Source organism: Pseudochaenichthys georgianus, chromosome 16 (assembly GCF_902827115.2).
Source record: "Pseudochaenichthys georgianus chromosome 16, fPseGeo1.2, whole genome shotgun sequence".
Lineage (NCBI taxonomy): Eukaryota > Metazoa > Chordata > Actinopteri > Perciformes > Channichthyidae > Pseudochaenichthys > Pseudochaenichthys georgianus.
In genome coordinates, this window is record NC_047518.2 from 33,723,343 (window position 1) to 33,746,876 (window position 23,534).

A 23,534-nucleotide genomic window follows, 5' to 3' on the forward strand; every position below is an offset into this window, starting at 1 on the left:
GATAAAGAACATAATTATCGGTTGCATGAAAGCTACTATAGAGTATGTTGGTCTACGTGTGTACGTATAGGCATATACTGCAGTATATAAATAATATGTAATGTATATCCTGTATTATTGACATATCTATAATGATCATTGTAGTTTCCCGACTGCATATGAAGGCACCATGAGTCATACAGTCTCTGTTTCAAACCCTCCAACGCGGCAGCAGTGAGTCGTTTCAAGAGAAAAACAAATACAGCTGTGTGTCCTCTTCAGCTGGTCTGGGAGAAAAAGTCACGGCAGTCCCACATCTTTTGCTGAGAAATGGACAAACGAAAGGCTGTAAAACGCATGTTGTCTAACCTGTCAACGCTCAACTTTGACAATTTCCGCAACGAGCTTGTTCACCGCAAAACGGAGCCGCGGGTCGCGCTCAACAGGGTGGAGGGGAAAAGCTTCTTAGAGATCACAGAGGTCCTGATATCCACTTTCAGTGAGACCGGAGCTGTCGAAGTGTCTGCTGAGTTATTGGGCGAGATTGATTGCAACATAGAAGCAGCCCAACTGTGTGAGTAGCCTACTTCATGGTTTGATGCAGAATGAGAACAGAACTTTTTGGACTGAAGAACATTGAACCCTGCATGTCTGCTTGCAGATTAATCAGCGACAAGTAACAACGTTTAATCGATGAGGGTTTACTTGAAGTAGCCTTTATTCTTATGTTTCTACACAGTTTACGAAATGTAACCGCCTTTTATAGTGGGCAGGGAGCCAGGGACCCGCCCGACTTCCTCTCGAGTCATTTCAGTGTATATCCGTATTTAGTTATAGGATACAGTGTAACTCAATAAGAAATTATTTAGGCTATCAACATTTTTTTAAACAATAACGTCCTTTTATGTCATCAAAATATCTGTGGTTAAAAAGGTAAGCTCTTTGCATGCATTCAAATGCAGACCTGTTAACCCTCCCTTGCGCTTTCATAACAATGTAATACGAGTTAAACACGCATTAATTGAACATTAGTAAACTTACAATTTAGCATTAAACGAGAACTGTGGTCTTTTTGTCTCACATGATAAACATAAACAATGCGTTAAATCAATAGTAGGCTACTCTCATGCCCAAAACCACGCTCTGACATAGAAAACATGACAAACCTCAGGAAACCTGTGTCAAACTGTAATTCCATCATATTACTTTCTCACGTTGTTTTCTTTGTTATTTCAGTGAAAGATACAGGTGTTGAATACTCAGAACCTGGATCCCGTAACAGTGAGTTGATTTCACACAAACAAACAAACAAACAAACAAACAAACAAACATCCTTTCATGTATTCAAAATGACCTTGGGTTAAAAAAGGCATGTGCACTGTGTTTTTCTGACTGAGACAGCATGTCAACATTTCTGCTGTGAAAAAATCTTGATATATTTAAATATTGATGTTGTGGCTTTACATCTAGCCTCAAAACTATACTATAATAGAGCAGTTAAACACATAGTCCTTTTAATCGTGTTAAACTTTGGATACATTTAGCACAGACTGTGTTTTTTGTCTCTTATGATAACAATTAAAACTGTTTCAGTTTAGTTTGTACACTACTCTTTCTTCATCAGAGTCAAAATGCTAAAAGGCTTAAGGCAAACAGTTCCTAGTAAATCTAGAACAATGTACAACTGTTGTTGGATAAGTGGTTGAACAGGTCTCTAATCTGAATCCATCAAGTGAAATATATTAGATGAAATGTGAGTCATGTCAACCTCTGCAGTGAGTAGATCATTTCTCCTCCTGCTGGAGTAGCAGTGTTTAGACAAGCTCACATTTTAAACAGCCAATCACAGCAGGCAGTGTTAATGTGTCCTACATTAAACGTGTATGTCAAATTGTCCTCCGTCATATTTCGTGCTAACCATATCTGTCTATTTTTGCAGTGGGAGCTACGGGTGGACCGGCCTCAGAAAATGGATCAAGGGACAGTGAGTTGTTTATCTACATTAGGTTTCCTTGCTTATATAAAATAGAAAACTAGTATAGGATTCAATTTATTTCAACCAGCGAAAAGTCTTTAGTTCACAAAACTTGAAAGCCCCACACAAAAGACAGTGGAGAGATTTGCAGGGAACATCTTCTTCAGAATTTGCAGGTTAACATTTCTCCTCAAACGGCAGCCTTCACATTGACAACGACATTGACTTGACACTATGTGAATTTGGATGTACAGTGACGAAAAGAAAAGTGTGAATAATGGTGCATAGTCATTTAAGGACATAATCATATTTCCCAATATTTCTGGTCAAATACCTCAATTGTAGGGTTTATAATTACTGCTTTCCCAAATTATGTAATGCAGTAACACATTTTGTTGACATTTTGAAAATAATAGAATACCATCAGTCTTATTGTTTAAGGTATTTTCTTAAACTGGCAGCCAATGACAGTGCCTGTATGTAAAATGAATGGATCAGTCACTAATCCGATTTGAATAGCAACCCAGACTCTGACTATAAAACATACATGCTAATTTACTTCATGATGAATTAGAAAAGGCTTTACTTGTTCTAAATAAAGTCTAGGCTATAGACCAATGTAAGAAACTGAATGCTGCATTGTTGTTAAACAAATAATTTGACACTTGGGAAATATTCTTTTTTGGTTCTTTCTTTGCCTTATATGAAAATAAAGATAAAACTCTGATGTTGAGACATTTCAACCTTTTTCTCTCATTCTTGGCAAGAAAATGAACATTTGCATGTCCCATCGTCAAAGCAGAAGATGTGAGAGGTTTATTTAAATTGCATTTGGAGAAAACAAGTTTGTAATTGTTAGAAGAAGACCTTATTATTTCAGATGTGCTTCGATGGCAACATTATCAATCCACTATTCCCACAAATAATTAACAGTTTCTCTAAAACACAGATTATGCATCAGGTTTGTGAAGTTATCCCAAATGATGAAACCTTCCACGGACCCACATGCAGTTAAACTAAGGCAATACACATACATTGGAAATCACTATTATAGAAAATAAAATCTAAGTTTAGAAATGTATCAAGTTGGCTCCACGGTATCATCAGCACTCTCCCCTCCTTCCTCAGGTGAGCACTTTGTGGATAGACATAGAGCCGAGCTGATCCACAGAGTGAACTGCGTTGCAGACATGTTGGACCAGCTCCTTGAGGAAGAAGTCATCACTCCATGGAGTCATAGTGAAATCCGGGTAATCGCAACCTCTCCGCAGAAGATGAGGGAGCTCTTCAGTGGTCCCCTGAATGCAGCAGGGCCCCGTGGCAAAGACGTCTTCTACGGAATCCTTGAGAAAGAGGAGAAATATCTCATCGAGGAGCTAAAGGGAAAGAAGTGAATGTTGTGGAGAAATCTTTTTAGACTAAACGTACATTGTGCCTCAAGAAAAAACGTCTTAAACTATTCCAATGGGGAAATAGTAATGTAAATGTCTCTGTCGGGGTTCTATCAAATATAGCTTTTGCACCTTCATGTTTAATCATCTCTGCCCTTTTTTACACTTGGTCATCCATATTTTGTAAAATGAATATGTTTCCCTGGAAGGTTAAAACCAGATTCAGCAAACCATGTAAGTCATTCATGTAATGTGATGTCATGATTTAGCGTTCTCACCTGCATGTAATGTTTTAATCCAGCAAATCCCAGATGGATTGAGTCTGCTGTTAACTATTTTTTATAAATGAAAGGATGCTTGATCATGAATGATTATCCTTAGGTCTTGCATGCAGATTTTAATTTTGATTATTGTCTTATGTGCTAAAGGATTCTCTCATTGTTTTTTCCCTCATGAAAATATGTTTTCTTATGGAGGCCAATGTTTTCTATTTCGAAATACATTTTCAATAAACTCTTATAAATATTACACATGTCGAGTGTTTTAAAAGTTGAAGCAGACATAATGATGTAAGTTAACAGATTTAGGAACATCGCTTTCCTCCAGATTTGTTTTAATGTTTACATATTATTCTTATTATTTATTAAACTGGTTGTTCAGAAGGATACTGGAAGAAGGTAGTATTATTTTGACGTTATCCACAAACGTTGCTTTTAACCAACCGCAATTTGTATGAACTAATTGTTTAGCCTTACCTTCTTGTATGTTTGGATGAAGGGAGGCAGGACTTTACTTGGTGATGAAAGTACAGTTTATACTTTTAAAGGGGAACTGCAGCAATGTTTAGATATCCAGTCTGTTTAGGAGTCTTGAAAAGTAGCTGCCGCATGAGTAAACAAAGTTATACAAGGCCTTTTGTAGCTCTAGAGGGAGCTGTCTGATAGATAATGCCTGTTGGAGGTCAATACTACACATTTGGAAATATTATGTGTTTGTATTATGTTAGATTTTCTAATTTCAGTTGTAAATTCACGTGTGGGATGTAGGTCATGAAATGCTTTTTAAGGATTCATTTTAAAGTGTGTTGTTCCCCTCTGAAGTGATGCTGGATTACACTCCAGTCGAACCTGTCCCTCAAGCCTAACCACTGCACCCCCAGATGTTATAAAAGCAAAAGTGCAGCTATGTAATGTTCGTGTGGCGACTGAGTCTGGCAGAGTCAGTGACATTCTTTAAAATACTGGTAAGTGTTTAAAACAGCTTTTTATTTTGTTTTATTAATGCTGCCATTTTATTTCCAATATGTCCTATCTGCTCTATTATTTCTGTTATTTGCTTTATTAATATTATGGTTGGGCTTTTTATTAAGCTTTATCTATGTAAAGCACATGTAACTTTGTTTTTAAAAGTGCTGTTTATAAAGTGCATATTAAGTATTTGCTGGTTATATTCTGTCCACAATAGCTCTACTTTAATATAGGAGTTCACGGCTTCGGCATGCAAGACAACTCTGCCTGTTTTAAACTTCATGTTGAGTATGATACATATTGTGAGTCTGTATAATTGTTTTCTATTGTTTTAATTTAGTCAGAGGAGTGTTTTGACACAAGATACACAGTAATGGTTCTTCATAGCACTTGTGGGAGTAGTCTAACTAGTAGGCTACTGATTCCTACAGTATCAATATCTTTAAGAATGTATGGCAGAATGTTATTTCATCCCTCATAATTTAATATCATTGTTATTGTTAAAAGATAGGCTAGTTTAACAATGTTCAGGAAAAAGGGCGGTGGTTTGAGCAGTTAAGAGAACCACGTCACTTCAGAGAAAAGGACACACACGTTTAACTTCGGCTTCAGGAAACTGAACGAGAGGTAGAAATGTAGCGGGATTTAAACTTTTCATAAAGTTTAAAGATACTGAAAGATATTGAGAACCTGTTGGAAGCAGACTGAGGGGGAAAGAGATAAACATCCGGTGAGTTTTATCTCTACGTGCAGCACGAACAGGTGTAGCCTAACGTTCACGAGACAGATCAACTGGTGTCCCGCAGTTATTGAACATTAATGGATCTTTTTGCTTTCACTTTAACCTTTCTGCGTTTTCTTTGCGCTAATGACATGTAAAATGGACATTTTGGTTATATTATTCAGTCACTACACATTCACTTAATAACTGTCACACTGACATATCGCTTCTGTTTTTTTCGGGTTCCGTTTCCTGACGTCTAGTTTTACAAAATACGTCTGAAACTGTTATGGCAGGTTTCATGTGTTAGAAAATTACAAAAAAGCTACTTTTAGTGGAGTTTGTGCTGCGTGGCAATTACCTTTTCCTGGGCTGTAAAGCTTTTAACCTATAAATACATGGATTAAAAAAGCAGTTTTTAACTTATTGGAGAATTAGTAGCCTACTTGCTCGAGCCATTTTTAAATATCAAAATGGCAAACAATCTGTTGTGTTAGCTTCTCAAATGATTTCCGAAATAGTTTTATATCATTGGAAATTGAGCATCTTTAGATCTGGTCTGAATTAACTCAAAATTGTTCCTTAAGCTACCACAAACTGATGTTCCTTTCATGATGGCTCAAAGCGGTGCATGAGAAGTTCTTAAAGAGACTTTCACTTTACTTGTAGCTTTTCTTTTTTTTATCATTGGATTTATTGTCTGTTTCTGATTCACACATGTCTTCATAGTACTTTTTTTTCTTTGGCTAAACATTTGGAGTTGTCATTAAACTGAGCCTCACAATGTGTGGTGTAGCCTAAGCTAGTTTTAATTATTCATTTCTTAGTGTGGGGACCGTTAAAGAAAGACAGCATTTTGTTTCTCTTTCGTAAATGTATAAGAGACAACAGAGGAATATGTAAAGTCTAACAACAATACCTTTTTTAACAGCTCCTTAATCATCGGCAGCACCTGATCTAAACACGATGGAGGAAGGTAGGTCCACAGGTATTACAGCATGTAGGCCTACACAGTATTTTAGTTTGAGTTAAGGTTGGATACAACAAGTGAGTTTAAAAGCAGAATCTGACTGGAAAACGTATTTCCTTCTGTTTTATCATGTAGGAAATTCTTCACTCGACTTACTCAATAGCTATTGTCCACTAAACAGTTAGTTTGGTTATTGGGTTGTTTTTACCGGACCACGGATCTTTATAACTTAATTTTCCTCACAAAGAATCATACAGAATCACCACATTAAACGTGTTTTAGCAAATATGTGCTCCTTAGTTTCTTAGAAGTAATTCATTCAGAGTAAAAGTTAATTGTCCGATTTGTAATATTAGATGAATTTGAGGTTTTACCACTTGTTATTAATTATATCGTGATGCATATTATCTCCAAGCTAACCACTTTGCCTTTTCTTTCCTCAGAGCTATTTGTGGATAAACATCATATAGCACTAGTCCAGAGAGTAAAAAACATTGAACCAATTCTGGATGGACTGCTCTCATATAAAGTTATCAATAGAGAACATTATGAGGAAATCCTATCCCTCCATGGCCCTCAGGAGAAGATGAGGGCTCTCCTAAGTGGGCCTTTGAGAGTCTGTGGACCTGGAGGAAAAGAGATATTCTACAAACTGCTGAGAGAACATGAGTCAGATCTCCTCGATGACCTTGCTGATGACTCTGAGAAATATAAGAAGAATAAGAAAGACATGGAGGTGAGTACATATTTAGTTTTGAAAAGGATTCTAATGAAAGTTTGGATATCATATGGTGTGCCGCTCATATAATCACTGCTTTTGAGATGCAATAGAGAGTAAAATATTAATGACTCTAAGCCAAACATTTAAAACAACATTAGTTATCTTAACTCACCTTGATCTGGCAAATGTTTCTGAAATCGACGAGGAAATCCTTCACTGAGAAACAATATTCTGTAACCTGATATTATTTTCAAACATGATTTAAAATGATTGACAACATTTCAAATCATCCACTGACCCATTGGGCGCTGTGTGGAAGAATGGGGTTTCCTTAACCCAACAACTATCTATTTAGATTTGGGACAAACATCCACTTGAGTACAAAAATAAACAGATTTTGAATTTGGTGGAAAAATGCCATGGGATTAAAATGATTAATGATAAAGATATGACATTTTGGATCGCCATGGATGTAAACTGCCACTTTTTGTGGAGGCATACAACCGCTATACAGTAGATCGAGTTTTGAATACAATCTAAAAGTTAATCTTGGTGATAGAAATAAGAAGAGACTCAGTCTCCGATCTTGGATGTGAATCACACACATAACCTAACCTACATCCTATCCTGCATACACTCTAAGATATGTCCTTTTAACTTTACAGGTAGAAAGCATGATGGCTCAGAAGAGACTTCTTGAATCTTTGAATGATTTGAGTTCAGATGAGCTTAACCAATTCAAGTCACTCATTGAATTAGAGGAAAGTTTCCCACTGATCCTAAGGGGTCGACTCGAAGTGGCAAACACAGATGAAACAGTGGATCTGATGGTGAAGACGTTCAGCGGAAAGTGTGTGAATATGACCAACACGGTTTTAAAGACGATGAACAGGACTGATCTGGTGCAGAGATTGTCAGACGTCAGCTCAGGAACCAAAGGTCAGAGAAAACAGACAGAAATATATGAAAATATACATTTCTATTTCATAAGAATATCGTTTATGTATATTCCGATACCAAATGTATCTTAAACCATTGAACAGTGTTAGAATATCTTTAAGTAGATATATAAATAATTATATTGTCACTGTCACAGAGGTTAATGTGTCACATTGGGATGAAATAAATTAAATGTTCCTTTTCCTTTTTTTGTTATCCTCAGTGGAACCGCTTCCTTCTCTGATCCAGAGCGTGAGTAAAGTCCCATCAATTTCACACAGTGATCTTTGACTCAGTAGATTAAGAAAACTGTTAATAATCTTCATCCTGAACTTCATTTTTTTGTCCCAGATAGAAATATTATTATTATTATTATTATTATAATCTGATCATGCCAAATTAGGTACACATACGTTCTTAGACATTACCGTTATCTATATAGTATTTGTTCAAACACAAAACAAAGATTAAACTGGTTAAAAAGCCACTCTGTTGTAAAATCAAGAGGCTTATCGCAGTTTTTCTACCACAGTCTTTGAAAGAGTTACCTAGGAAGTCAAATAAAGTTATGATTCAGTTCTGTGATGAATTGGATGAACAATATAAAGTGTACTGATATGTTGTGCGTGTCATGCCTGATGTTCTCTTACCACATCCACAGTTGTAAAACACTGAAACTGACGAAATGTAAACAAAAAATAATCTGTAATCATTCCAGCTGAGAAATTGCTCTTTTGCCCCAATAACGTCTCCTTTGATTTTACCAGGTGGAAACGATGGCGTCTGTCATAGAGCTGCTTCTGGAAACACTGAAAGATTTGAGTGACCAGGATTTACAGAGTTTTAAGATGGTCCTGAGTCAAATTCTCCCTGGCAAAGGCTACCGACAGATCTCACCAAGCTGGCTCATGATGAGAGACAGGCAGGAGATAGTGTTTTATTTGGTGCGAGATCACGGCCAGCACAGACTGCTGGAGATGACCACTGAGGCTCTTGAGAAGATGAACAGGACTCATCTGGTGCAGAGGCTGTCACAAAGCAGCTCAGGACTCAAAAGTAAGATAAATGACACAAAGATCTTTAAATCATCAAACCTGTTTATCCTAAGTTAATAAGCTCTGTATTCTTCCTTTTAAGTTATAAATATAGTTGAAACGTATATTTATAATGTATTTATATCCTAGTGTACAAAGTATGTTTTATGACTAATCAGAACAATGATTAATATTTTGGGAGAGGGTAAAATGTATTGAGTTTGTTTATCTCCACCTCTTTTCTCTTCAGAGAAACACTCAGAGGCACAGCGACCTGCAGTGATCCAGAAAGTAAGTAATGTCACTTCTGTCTGACTTTCTACAACACACCTTTCCTTCAACAGATAATGATATGACCCAAACACATGATTGACTTATCTATGATGGTCTGTCTGTCTGTCTGTCTGTCTGTCTGTCTGTCTGTCTGTCAAAACAACAACAACAACAACAACAACAACAACAACAACAACAACAACAACAACTAACCAGTTCATGGGAAAACATTAAAAGTGATGAGATGCAAATAGACACATTTGTAATCGTCTGATGAATGTATTGATTATTTCAGGTAGCAACAATGGCAGCTGTTAAACATCTGCTTTTGGAAACTCTGAATGATTTGAGAAACGAGGATCTTGAGAAATTCAAGCAGACCCTGGATTTAATTTTCTCCAAGAAGAAGCCGAGATATTTTCCATTGATTTGGAGTCCCTCACCAGGCAGAGCTCAAACAGTGGAACAGATGATGGAGATCTTCGGCCAACAGTGTGTAGAGATAACCATGGAGGTTTTGAAGGACATTAACAGGACTGATCTGAGGCAGAGGTTTACAAACTTAGAAGTCAAAGGTAAGACAAAGAAGAAAACAATTAACATAAACAAGTGTCATAAACATCACGTCACATACATCATACATTTTCTCAGCGACATCATCAATGTTAAATATAAAACAAACTTGGTACAGGAATCAATGCAAACATTAAATAAATAATGATATGACCAACAGGCACATTGTCTCAACAAGAAATATTGTGTTAAAATGCTTTAGATTGTGACAGTGTTAATTATTGATGTACATTCATTTTATTTTCATTTGTTTCTGTTTAAAGTAAGTAAGTGTAATTAAAGTTGATTATATTCTCTTATGTTGAATGAGTTTTCAATCCTCTGAGTCATTTAAATGTATCTTCTCTCTTCAGAGATGTACTCTGTGGATGAACATCGACCTGCTGAGTCCGAGGGAGTGAGTCTGACTCTACACATCACAGCTTGCATTCAATAGATGCAAGTTGTTAACCTATCCATCTTGAACTTAACAATGATGATGCAAACCAAACCGTTTTTAAGGTTGATCTCTTCTGTCAACATGATTTTTCTTCCACTGATGTTCTGATCAGATTAGCAGACTGAAGTCTGAACACTCATATACAAATGTGCATTTGTCAAGAAAAAAGCTAAACATATTTAATAGAACAGATGTTAGTGTGTCTTTGACTTGAGAGATCTTAGAAGAAATAACAACTTTTCTTACACGTCCGTTACATTTTTCAGGCACAAATTGCAGCAGAGAAACCGATCCTTTTGGAAACTCTGAAGGATTTGAGTGGCGATGAGCTCTACAGATTTCAGTGGTTTCTGCAGTTCACGTACTTCCAGAAGAGCATATCCTACTTCTCTTATGGATATCCCAATTGGGCAGAACGTACACTCCAGCTGGTGGATCATATGGTGGAGACCTGTGGTCCGCAGTCTGTGGAGTTGACCAGGGAGGTTTTAATGGACATGAACAGAACTGATCTAGTGGAGAGATTATCAGAGACTATCTTAAGACTCAAAAGTAAGAGAAAGAAAACAAAAACTGCTACATCACACAGAAGAGTTCATAGTCATGAGTTTTGTATTTGTTGCAATGCTTTTATTTTTTTATTTTAAGGAATAATTAACTTTAATTAATTACTCCACTGTGAGTAACAAATCAAACAATGTAGACATTTCTATGAATTTAAGTAAATGGGGGGGGGGGGGCGTGTTTAATAACAGCACAACTATCCCAAAACAACCTCACTGTTTGAAACCCTTACAGTAACAGTCTCATACTTTGAAATGCGCTACTCTTCTCCACACATCAGAAGTAGTGAGCTAGTGCCTGGATGAATGAGACTTTGATTATACTGCACGAGTTATGTGGGAGTTTGTAAATGAAAGTGTTATATACATGCAGTTATATAGCTTATATCGTTTTCCTGTTGTTGAACACGGCTCCCGATTATTAAACACTTTTGATTCTTTGTGACTAGAGGAGTAAAAAAAAAACTTTCCTTTAAGAAGTCGTTGATAATCTGATTTTGAATCAGTGATGAGGCTTTTCCTTGGTTTTCTCCTTAGATAAACATCCGTCCAAACCACCGAAGGAGGTGAGTCATATCACATCAGACACACTTTACACAACACGGCTCTCATTTAGGTTTTACAGTTTGCAAATGTTGACAGTAAAGAGGTGGAAAATGTTTTCAACTAGTGGAGATATTACATTTAATTCCCTCTGATGACATTGAATCCATTAGGAAGTAACCGTGACATCATTGGAGGAGAAGCTTCTGGAAAAACTGGAAGATTTAAGTCATGGAGAGCTCGAGAAATTCAAGCGTGGCCTCCAAAGAATCTCAAATCAGAGATTAGAGACGGCAGGGAGAGTTGAGATTGTGGATCTGATGGTGGAGATCTACGGCCAACAGTCTATGGAGGTGACAATGGAGATTTTAAAGAAGATGAAAGAAGACGATTATGGTCTGGAGCAAAAGTTGTCAAACATCACTTTAGGATCCAAAGGTGTGAAAAGTCAAGTGTATTTTTATTGGATTATTTTAAGCTTCCAAAAAGACATCACTCACCACGTATTTCCTGCATAACAAATTTGCTCTATTGCTACATCAGCGCTATGTAGCACATAGTGCTAAAGGGCATAGATTTAATTGTTCATAGTAACATCATTTTATACTAAGTCTTGTTTCTTCACAAGGGGCTTCAAGAAGCTTGGATCTTCAGGGTATCGGAAAAATTACGGTAATTCCTTACATTTTATTTATGTATTCAGTTATTTGTTGTTCATTTATGTGATTTTTCCAAATGACACATCTTCACTTATTTGTAAAAATGATTGCCTCTGCAGAAGGACTCCAGTGGCTGGACTAAACTTGAACCTGAGGTGAACAGTACAGATGAAGATGAGGCATCAACTTACAGGTACAAATAGTTTCCTAAATACGGCATATTATCAAACTGGAAATATAGTAAACACTGAAGCTTCGGTCTTAGGATTTCTTCACAGAGAGAACACTAAGATCTGCTACAAATATTTCCCCAATAGTATTAATGCTACATTTTGTACCAAATACAAACTCTGTATTTTTTTCATGATATTTTAGCCTAAAGTCTGAAGCGGGAAACTTTGAATGCAGTGTCTCTGGCTTGCGCTGGGTCTGTCAGGACAAGGTCAGCTTTAAGTACCAGTTTTGCTCTTCGGAGGAACCCATGAAGAGGATGGAAATGATGAGATACATGCCTGCAGGTCCCCTGATAGACATCACAGTGATTTCTGGGAAGTTATTTTAAGTGTACCTGCCACACTGGATCTGCATAGGTAAGTGATCATGGAGGAAAATATCAAAATAATCAATGCAATTGTTTTTTATTCACATTAATTGTTTATGCTTCATACTATGCAGAAGACATCCCTAAAATATTGCCAAAGTTTGCAGTCCTGCACATAGATGACTGTGGAGATGTTGTGGAAAAAGTGTCTGAAGTCACATCGTCCCATGTCAAGCTGTGTGAACCAGTTTTCTCTCCAAGAGCGGTCCTGGTGAAAATGGGCTTTCCAGTAAAAATACACTGTAACGTGTTGATTTATTCAAAAGCCTACGCATCCCGCACCGTTCTTCATGTTTACCTGACCCCGCTCGATCCTGCTCTTAAAGAGGTGACTGAATATCTTACTGTCACACATTCAAAATGAAATGAAAACCTACAATGGAGTATTTGGGCTAAATTGTGAAAATAACATCTTTAATTCTTAAAGTAGTCCTGTTATGAGAGTAAAGTCATAAGTGAGGGAAAACATATGAAGGAAATATTATCTGAAAAGGGTCCTATTGTGTGTTATGGAAATGAAGGATTTGAATACAATCAACTTCCAATAGTCAAACAGGAACACAGTGAATTCCAGTCTCTGCCTTTAACCCATCCTTAAACAAGAAGCAGTTGACTGCTATATTACAGTGCCCAGTGTGGGGCTCTGGTGCCTTGCTCAAGGTTACCTCAGCATGACCAGGAGACCAACTGCCACCTCACAAAGTATCAGTCCCCACTCTTCACTTGATCCGTTCAGGACTTGAACCTGCAACCCTCTGGTCGCCAAGCCAAGTCCCTACAAACAGAGCTAGCTCTGCCCAAAGCTAGAAGCTATGTTTGCAACATGACTCTCAATGATCGATACATGGTTGACATATAACCTTATACTTATCATTGTGTTATAACGTGTTCCCTGATAATACTTATCAAGCGAGATATCATTTCGTTTTTTAGATTATCACTCGAGGGAAAGTTCTGCTCCATGGAGAGCTGCTTCAAACAGCAAAGCATTAAGCCAATTTAACTTTTCACATGTTGCTATAAATGTTAAATACAATCACAGACGTGCCTCAGACCTATTCGGTGGTAATTGTCGATGACGCTGCAGCTTGGTTTGATCTCACTTATTTAGTTACTCTCAAAACGTTAAAGACATTTTGTCTCGAAGGTATTACTTTTATCATGACCTTTTCCTCAGTGGCCATTCTGAAATAACAAAATCTAAAATAAATATTTTTTTTTCTAGATACTGACCCTAATACTCTGTTGTTAAAACCTTATTGTTTCATGAATGCATTTTAAACACAGATGTTTCTTACTGTAAACTTGAAGCAGGGTTGTGCTTAGATTGATTTCTTTCCCCAGACCATCGACAAGAAAAAAAAAGACTTCAGATTTATCGAAAAGCCACGCCCAAACGAGGGCCTGAAAATGCAGCAAGATTTCAACCTCACAGCAGACATAACGGCCGAGATTTGCCCAGAGGTACAGTTTGAATTGCCAGTAAATTGGGCCAGGTTCCTGGTATTGCTGACTAGACTAGAATGGATGTAACACTGATTAAAATGGGACAGTTATTAATTTATTTTATTTGTAAAGACATAATAAGATATGCCATACATACAGAAGAATTAGCTATGGTTCAGTAACCAAAATGTGTTAACCTAGGGGAGCGAATGTGAGAAAACGTATGCTTGTAATTTACCAGTGGCATATCAAATTGTGGACTTAGTCAAAAACCAGCATGCATATGTGGTCTATGCGTTTGATCATCAGATCAAGGGGGGCGTTGGGGAACTCCAGTTCGAAACCCACTCCCGCCCCACTGCGTCAGGCCGTTGTGTCCTTGGGCAAGACACTTCACCCGAATTTGCTCCTGTGGGTATTGTCCACAGTAGATGACCATTACATGTATGATCTGTATGTGTAATGTGTATTTGTAAAGCGCTTGAGAGTCTTTGATAAAGCGCTATACTAAATATAAGGATTATTATTATTATTATTATATACCATCAAACTTAAGTTCAACAATAAGGACTTCTCCATTTGAAATAACCAGCATCATTTTTTCTGTTCGCCATGTGACTAATTCACTTTTTTTTAACAACTGATATCTTTAGTTTATTCAATATTGACCCTCACATCTGGTTTTGTCTTCTCTCTCTGTTATTTCTTTTTTTTCTTCTCACATAGAAAATAACCCTCAGCAATAGTAGCCAAAGCCAAAGCTCAATATTCTTTGACGTGCACTTTAAGAATCCAATCAGTGACTTCAACCTTACACTCTCACAACTTAACAAAGGGAAACGCAAACCACGGTGGAGCCACAAGATTCTGAAAGATCAGTGGGCATTATTACTTACTGTACACCATATGAAAAAAAAAATCTTTCTTTTACCTTTTAATTAACCAAGGTGTTATGCAAAAATGATTATAGTAAATTAAAGAGAGCCCAATCCCATTGTATGTCCAAACATAATACAAATTAACTTTATTTTAATGTGTTGATGAGAACACAATACATAAAAACAAAATATGACAAATCCATATTTTGTATGTTCTGTATTTCAGTTGAGTTACGAAACTCTGGTGATTCAGATGGTAAGATGCTGATAGGTGGACAACCCTCCATTGCTGGTACAGTGGATCGTAAGTTATTTGCTGTTGTCTGACTGTGAAGTGCTACAGAAAAGCTGTTTTTAAAGCAACCTTTGATTCAAGATTCAAAGGTTTATTGTCATAACATATACACAACTATGGTGTAGTTGAGGATGAAAAACTTAGATCGCAGGTTCCTCAACAGTGTAATTGATAGACAAAAAATATATATATATGAAAAACAACAACAATTCTGCAAGCTTAGGTGTTGAATATTATGGACTCTGGGATGAAACTGTCTCTGAGTCTGGTGGTTTTTGTCCTGATGTTGCAGTACCGCCTGCCATTCGGGAGCAGACAGAACACTGTGTTGCTGGGGTGATGGGGGTCTTTGATAATCCTGTGGGCTTTCTTCCTGAGCCGCTGGGAGTAGAGGTCCTCCATGGATGGCAGCTCCGTCCTGCTTATGTATTGTGCAGTTTTCACCACCCTCTGTAAAGCCTTACGATTGAGGGCGGTGCAGCTGCCATACCAGGCCGTGATGCAGCCAGTCAGGATGCTCTCTATCGTGCACCTGTAGAAGGTCAGGATGCTCTCTATCGTGCACCTGTAGAAGGTCAGGATGCTCTCTATCGTGCACCTGTAGAAGTTGCAGAGTATCCTAGAGTCTCCTTGAACTTCAGCTGCCAGCGGAGGAAGAAGAGCCACTGTCGAGCTGTTTTGGTGATGGTGTTTGTGTGATAGTCCATGTCAGGTCCTCAGTGATATGGACACCGAGGAACCTGAAGCAGCTGACTCTTTCCAGTAGTACCGTTTATGGCGATAGGGGCGTGTCCCTCTCTCTGCTGCTTTCTGTAATCCACAATTAGCTCCTTGGTTTTGCCGACGTTTAGATGGAGGTTGTTATCCTGGCACTAAGATATCAGGGTTCTGACCTCCTCTCTGTACGCTGTCGGTGATCAGGCTGATGGCGGTCGTGTCGTCGGTACATTTCACGATGGTGTTGGAGCTGTGTGTGGCCACGCAGTTGTTTGTGAACAGAGAGTAGAGGAGAGGGCTGAGCACGCAGCCTTGAGGGGCTCCGGTGTTGAGGATCAGGATGGAGGATGTGATTTTTCCCATCCGCACTGCCTGGGGTCTGCCCGTCAGGAAGTTCAGGATCCAATCACAGAGGGCGCTGTTGAGCCCGAGGTCACTGAGCTTGAGGACCAGCTTTGAAGGCACAATGGTTTTGAAAGTTGAACTGTAGTCAGTGAACAGCATTCTCACATATGTGTTACCCTGGTCCAAATGGGAGAGGGCAGTGTGGACGTTTTTAGAACTACAGAAACACAGGACAGGAAAGCTACATTTTTGGGTTTTATTAAATTACTCACAAAATTAGTGAAAGCTGACTTGTTGATCATTCTGTGATAAAGCCATTGTAATTTATTTATTTGAATCAAAATAGTCTGATACAAAGTGTTGGAAGTAAGATGTTCAATCAATCATTCATACAATATTTTTTTCATTGCTTTCACTTCAGTGGAACACTCTTCTGATGAGATGCAGGGGGTGAGTAAAGTAAATCAAAACAGCTTTCATTTGATGGTCCTCCCACAACTGATGTTGCATTCAGGTGAGCTTTTCAGCTATGACATTATACCCCAATAATAACTCCCTTTGTTCACTTTTAAATCCTCAGGTGGCATCAATCACAACGACAAAAGAGAGGCTTTTGAAAATGCTGGAAGATTTGGGACAGGAAGAGTTCAACAAATTTAAGTGGTTCCTGCAGTACAGTGACGTCCTCGCAGGCCTCCCACGCATCTCATGCAGCCAACTGGAGAACAGTAACATATTAGACCTGGTGGATCTGATGTCGCAGACCTACAGCCAAAAGTCCTTGGAGGTGACCAAGAAGATTTTCCAGAAAATAAACAGGAATGACCTGGTGCAGCAGTTGTCAGACATCGGCTCAGGATCCAAAGGTAAGTTGTGAAGAATTCAAGCGACTTACAATAAGTGCAATCAACCATGAAGATAGAAATAAAAAAAGTAAGAAACATGCAAGGACATTTGCTTTAAGTAAGAAAACAATTTAAAGTGCTACTGCATCTGTTTAAAATAAGCCAACACTTTTTAGGTGCTCCATTCAGAAATGTGATATTTTTTTATTTGATTTATTAGCCAAGGTGCATCATTTTTCAGTCTATGACAGAAGATGTGTAGATTTACTGCCATCCTGATATCAGGGGAGTTTGTTACTGTATACTATTTTGGCGCAAAGGTAGCAAACAGGCGTGTGTTTGTTGAGGTGTATCTGGGTAGCACTCTTAGTGAGGGAGTAGCAAGCCGATTGGCTGATGCAGAGCAAAACGCAGTCAAAAGTTTAATCACGTCTTTGTTGTACCATTTATAAACAGATATAATATGCTTAAATTATAAATAAAAAACTTTGTGCAGGGTAGCTCTACATCAAAAATACATTTTGAAAGTCAGTTATGTAGCTTTTAGAATTCTCAATTTGAGTACAGTTTGTAATTGTATTATGTACATGCAGCTTTTAAATGCACAACTAATGCTCCGTATGGACCTCACGGTTGGTAAAATGTTGAGACGCAAAATAATGACACTCAAGTATGACACAATTCAACTAAAGGGTGGGTTACTTGAGGTCACATGATATAGTCTTGTTAGATGTGCCAAGAGCAAGGACTGTCTTAGGTAAGACAGCTTTTATGTGCGCAGCTCCACTTGCTTGGAACAATCTTCAGCAAGAATTGAAACAGAGCAGTTTCATTCCTCTGCATGTTTTTAAAGCTAGGCTAAGTGAAATGCTTTATGATGGGTACTTGTAAATGTCGATAACTATGTAAATGTAGAATGTAAATATAATGTATGATGTCCTTTAGTGTTTTATGTTTGTTTTATGTTTCATGTGAAACCTATTTGCTGCAGGTCTCCCTTGAAAAAGAGATCTATGATCTCAAGGGACCAATCTGGTTAAATAAAGGTTTGAAATTAAATGAAATACTAACGAAAAGCAGATTTCAGATTGAAAAAGGATGTACGAAAACACGAAAAACAAATGCCTCTGCCTTTCTTTGTCTAGAGTAAATGTATTTTCTATGTCAAATCGGTATATTGGGAATGATTTCCCATCATGGTGTTGGGAACTATAGCTTAAACCAGCCATGTTAAAGTGTCTGAAACTGGCTTTAGCTTTGTGCCAACATGTTTTGGTTTATTATTAACAAAGAAACTATTTTGGCTGATTTTACCCCAATTTGAATTTCTATTTAATGTGTTGCAGCTGAAGGATAATCACTCAGCTTGAGAATACTGCAGAAGAAGGTAGGTGCCGATAGCCATTATAACGCAAGATAATCATCATTCTATCAGCACATTTGATCATGCTAAGCTAAGATGGTGAACGTGGTAAACTTAACTTGTTAAAAATGATAATGTTAGCATGCTGATGTGAAAATATCACTCAAAGCTTTGCACAAACTGCCTTATAGATGTAGTAGCATGAGTGTAGACTTTACTCTTGAATATCAGATTATTTCTTTGTTTTAACAATCAGATTTTATAGTGTAATTTAAAGCAATGAAGCTTTTTATATTTTCTTAAAGTCAACTGAGTATGATCTGTTGTCACTGATGGCTTTTCCTTTCTCCAAGAAACTCTGTGGATGAACACAGATCCAGAGAGTGAGCAAGGAGACATCTTGCTGGTTCTAAACAAGCTTTCATTCAGTGAATGCTGGATGAAAATGATCATCACCTTGAACTAAAACATTTTGATACAAACAAATGTATATTTTGTATCATGATTCAACTCTTGCAGAATTGCAGATGTATTCAGGTTTATCTATTCAGCAACAACACGTAAATGTTTCTTCAGTAATGTAACATATCTTTAGGATGTCAGTCATACTGAATTTTGCAACGTTTTTAAAACAGAAGTGGAAAATTATTGTAAATACTTTTCAAGCATGAATATAAATGGGCATTTCATGATGATGCTTCTGGGGTTATAGAGGTAAATAAATGTATTCCTATTTCCTCCTATTACCTTAATGTGTATTTTATTCAGTTTTTTCAAGATTTGTACCTAAAATACAATGTATGTATTTTCTTATTTCATTGTTTCTGTTTTTTTCAGTCAATGTTTTTCTTTAAAGCTAATAATGATCTTAATAAAGCACTTCAAACTTCCTTCTTTAAAGTTGCTATACAAATATTTCCTTTTACCATATGGATGTACTGCATCCTTTGAATGTACCAGTTTGTAACGATGATGGCACTTTTATTTTCTATTTTTACAAATGACCTACCATTAGTGTTAGAAAAAGCCAAAATTGTAATGTATGCAGATGACTCAACAATATATTATGCAGCATCAACTACAAGAGAGTTGACAAATGTTATGAATAAAGATCTACTACTGATATCAGAGTGGGTCATAAATAGTAAGTTAGTACTTAATGCTGGAAAAACAAAATCTTTATTAATAGGATCAAATCATCAGTTAAAAGGTGAACCAAAATTGCAACTACATTTAAACCATATTCAAATTGAACAGGTCAAGGAGACAAAATTGCTAGGTATAACCCTGGATCATAAATTATCTTGGTCTAAACAAATTGATAATGTTGTAAAAATGGGAAGGGGTGTGTCACTTGTAAAAAGAATTGTAAAATATTTGCCTATGGGTGTCAGTAGACAAGTTCTGGATGCTTTGGTTCTGTCACAGCTTGATTATTGTTTGGTTATATGGTCTAGTGCTGCAGAAAAAGATTTAAACAAACTACAAGTAGCACAAAATAAGGCAGCACGATGTGCACTGCAGTGTTCCTACAGAACCACAGTCACTGAAATGCTGGATACACTGAAATGGTGTCAGACAGAGGTCTAATTATATTTGTTACATTTTGTCAGAAATATTACAGTGACTCACTCACATATATTATCACAAAGGTTTATAGCGCAGTATGCTCAACATAACTATCAACCACGACATACAATAGAAGGAAGGTTTGTATTACCCAAATCTAAATCAAATAAGGGACAGAAAACAGTCATGTACAGAGCCATGGTCAGCTGGAACTCTTTACCCATCCATATCATTCGGGAACATTCTCAAGTACATTTCAAAAGGTTGCTAAAAAAAATATTTAAGTATTACAAAGTAAATTTGAACTGTGGCTATGTATGCATATATTATTATGTACACTTATTTGTATTTACTTTTGTTTGGCCTTAGGATGGCGATAATTGGATGACCATTTTAGTTTTCACTTCATTTCACTGTAAATTGCATGAAATGATGAGCTGTTTTGTTTTAATTTTGTTAATTTTGTTGTATGTTTTGAGTGTGTGAGGACCCCAGGAAGAATAGCCAATGCTCATGCTAGTGCTAATGGGGATCCTAATAAAGACATAATGGATGACTTTATGCGGATGGTCAAAAAACGTTTTCGATTTAAAAAAATAATTATATAGATTGTTATTTGTGGTTCTTAGCTTTTGAATCAAACTAGGTCGCAAATCAATATAGAAGCAAGAATAATGAGGTAAAAAGCTAAAGATCTAGGAGAATTATTATGTATTACATAGTAATGAATACTTAGTTGTTGTTTTTTTGTTTTTTATATTCTCACATATCTGGAAGAATAGTTCAGTAAAACAGAGTTATAGACCAGCCAACCAATCAATTAATCAAATGTTATGTATATAGCTCCATATCTCAGGTAGCTCGTATCCCACAAGGAAGAACTCCCTATTCCTCATCCAGTACGGACAGACGTGAAAAATATTTCATGTGCACAGATTTAAAAAGACAATATAATTATAACATAAACACTTAAAATGGCAAAATAACTTCCTCTCAATGTGTACTTAATACGGTTTGAAGGGAAGTTAAAACTAAGAAATTACTTAAAGGTGGGGTAGCCTATATAAACATTTCGGAGAAACCAGCTCGAGTACGCTAGAATTTGAAAATACACAACCGCCAAAAATCTGCCACTTCCTTACAGAGCCCCTCCTCCAACACACACGAACGTGCACATGACCAATGAGGGCACAAGATAACTTTGTGCACAGATGGAAGGCTGACAGGCAGGTAGGCCATCCAGTTATTTTAGCCGGGCCGGCTATTGGTCGTGCTTTGTACAGTGCTACGGCTTCCACAGATGCATTTTTTTTAAATGTATTTATTGTCAAAGCATTTAATATATTCATTGCTATCAGGATGTTAAGAGCATTCCGTGGAATATAACAAAAAGTGTTTCTGAAATTAATTACATACCCCACCTTTAATGTATTAAATTAATTGAAAAACTTTTTGAAAACGTGCTGAGCTGTTAGAGTTACAGTCACTCTATTGTTTTCTAAATAATTAATTTACTATTGCCGAGTTTACTGGATTTGAGTCTTTTGATCCCTCCTTTAGCGCCCTCCTGTTGCCAGGTTACCAGATGGACGACGGAGGGCGATAAGAAACAGTAGAAGAAGAAGGTCCAGTAGGCCTATGTAACAACCATGGATGTGAAGGTAACAACTACGAGCCGCACTGAGGTAAACATGAGTTTGTCTTAGGTTTAAAGTACAAGGTTATATAATACAGACGTTACATTAATATGCTAAAAACAGCCATGGTCTATTCAGTCTTCAGCGTTAATTTGTGAAACATAGCCTATTTGTTTTTACTTATTACTGAAGTCATACTGTTTCCTAGCTAGCAGTGAATCAACCTTCAACGTAAACCGTATCTTTGTTGTAGTTATTAATGTGGATATGTGAGAGGCATTTTGTGACTGTGATTTGTGTCAGTAACGGCCCGTCTACACTACAGGCATCGAAAAATGCTTTCAACGCTTCGCCCATTCACTTGAATGGGGTGACGTAGTTGATTTTGAATCTTCGCCGAACTGCATTGTGGGGAGCGGAGCGTGGCTCTGCAAGCATCGCGAGCATCAAAAGTTGAGCAATGTTCAACTTTTGAGGCTCGATGCTTGGCATCAGCCAATCAAATCATGCGTATGCAAATCTGACAGTACAAGCGCTAGCCAATCAAACCGCGTGTATGCTGGGAGAGAGTACGCTGGTCATTTCCTCATATTCAAAAAATGGAGCGGTAGAATATCACCCGGTGCTGTATGATCAGTCTCTGTTCATCTACCGGGATACAAACCGGAGGAGCGAGGCATGGAGGGAGGTGGCAGAGACAGTGGATGAAACTGGAAGGTTTTCGCCTGTTTGGGGATTTTATATCCAGTTTACTTAGTTTTAACATTGCTATTGCTTTGTATGCCGGGGGCGGGAGATTCCTGATTGGTTGTTGGTCGCCTTGGGCGCGAGAAATCGCCAAGCCTCAGACACGCCCAGCTTCAAGATTTTTTGATGCCTGTAGTGTAGACAGGCCGTAAGTCGTTAGTTAGTAAGTTAGTTTTGTTCTGGATTTCACATGATGACACTGCAACACAACTGTGTGATCTTGTATGAAAAGTTATGACCAAAACTCAGTGTAGTCATTTGACTATAACGGCCCGTCTACACTACAGGCATCGAAAAATGCTTTCAACGCTTCGCCCATTCACTTGAATGGGGTGACGTAGAAGATTTTGAATCTTCGCCGAACTGCATTGTGGGGAGCAGAGCATGGCTTTGCAAGCATCGTGAGCATCAGAAGTTGAGCAATGTTCAACTTTTGATGCTCCCGATGCTTTCGAAGCTGGGATCAGCCAATCAAATCCCGTTTATGCAAATCCCGCCAGTACAAGCGCTAGCCAATCAAACCGCGTGCAAGCTGGGAGAGCCAGAACGCAATTCATTTCCTCATATTCCAAACGAGAAATTACGGTAGCAAATCACCCGGTTCTTTCCGAAAAAATCGCCAAGCTTCAGACACGCCCAGCTTCAAGATTTTTTGATGCCTGTAGTGTAGACGGGCCGTACGTCCACACAGCAGCTTTAGACGAATCTTCCACCGCTTCCAACGCTTCTCTGCCCATTGACTTTGAATGGGGATGACGTCACTTTGCCTCGCTTTTCGCCGAACTGCATTGTGGGGGAGCAAAGCGAAGATTTCCAGGATTTCCAGGATTCCAAAGTTGAGCAATGTTCAACTTTTGAAGCTGAGCTGGAAGCGTCAGCCAATCAAACACGTTTATACAAATCTGACAGTAGAAGCGCTAGCCAATCAAACCGCGTGTAAGCAGGGAGAACCAGACCGCAGTTCATTTCCTCATATTCCAAACGAGAAATTACGGTAGCAAATCACCCGGTTCTTTACGACCAGAACTATTAACGGGATACAAACCGGAGGAACCAGGCATGGA

At 37.8% G+C, this 23,534-nt stretch overlaps 2 protein-coding genes across 6 annotated transcripts; both read left to right on the forward strand.

Annotated features, from left to right (window-relative positions):
* The first annotated feature begins 167 nt into the window (after positions 1-167).
* On the forward strand, positions 168-3,487 carry LOC117460862 (apoptosis-associated speck-like protein containing a CARD). Its single transcript, XM_034102462.2, has 4 exons — positions 168-553; positions 1,216-1,260; positions 1,919-1,963; positions 3,083-3,487. Exons 1-4 carry the CDS (start codon positions 310-312, stop codon positions 3,346-3,348), a joined length of 600 nt encoding a protein of 199 aa, XP_033958353.2. The 5' UTR covers positions 168-309; the 3' UTR covers positions 3,349-3,487.
* A 1,700-nt stretch (positions 3,488-5,187) lies between these two features.
* Positions 5,188-20,632, forward strand: LOC117461246 (uncharacterized). Of its 5 annotated transcripts, none has more exons than XM_034103048.2 (22): positions 5,188-5,322; positions 6,245-6,301; positions 6,727-7,019; positions 7,670-7,943; positions 8,167-8,195; positions 8,711-8,999; positions 9,228-9,268; positions 9,546-9,825; positions 10,177-10,220; positions 10,529-10,814; positions 11,363-11,391; positions 11,542-11,806; positions 11,997-12,040; positions 12,147-12,220; positions 12,403-12,617; positions 12,703-12,956; positions 13,973-14,092; positions 15,179-15,256; positions 16,731-16,759; positions 16,890-17,175; positions 18,501-18,541; positions 18,871-20,632. In XM_034103048.2, exons 2-15 carry the CDS (start codon positions 6,280-6,282, stop codon positions 12,587-12,589), a joined length of 2,157 nt encoding a protein of 718 aa, XP_033958939.1. In that variant the 5' UTR covers positions 5,188-5,322; positions 6,245-6,279; the 3' UTR covers positions 12,590-12,617; positions 12,703-12,956; positions 13,973-14,092; positions 15,179-15,256; positions 16,731-16,759; positions 16,890-17,175; positions 18,501-18,541; positions 18,871-20,632. The 5 variants fall into 5 exon arrangements, with proteins under 5 accessions (XP_033958939.1, XP_033958944.1, XP_033958941.1 ...); XM_034103053.2 differs by having other exon boundaries at positions 6,245-6,289; XM_034103050.2 differs by lacking the exon at positions 15,179-15,256.
* Positions 20,633-23,534: the final 2,902 nt, after the last annotated feature.

Coding starts and splice junctions, on each gene's coding strand:
- LOC117460862 (XM_034102462.2), top strand. CDS start 310: ATGGACAAACGAAAGGCTGTAAAACGCATGTTGTCTAACCTGTCAACG. Junction 554..1,215: donor CATAGAAGCAGCCCAACTGT/GTGAGTAGCCTA, acceptor TTGTTATTTCAG/TGAAAGATACAGGTGTTGAA. Junction 1,261..1,918: donor AGAACCTGGATCCCGTAACA/GTGAGTTGATTT, acceptor CTATTTTTGCAG/TGGGAGCTACGGGTGGACCG.
- LOC117461246 (XM_034103048.2), top strand. CDS start 6,280: ATGGAGGAAGGTAGGTCCACAG. Junction 7,020..7,669: donor AGAATAAGAAAGACATGGAG/GTGAGTACATAT, acceptor TTAACTTTACAG/GTAGAAAGCATGATGGCTCA. Junction 9,826..10,176: donor TACAAACTTAGAAGTCAAAG/GTAAGACAAAGA, acceptor TTCTCTCTTCAG/AGATGTACTCTGTGGATGAA.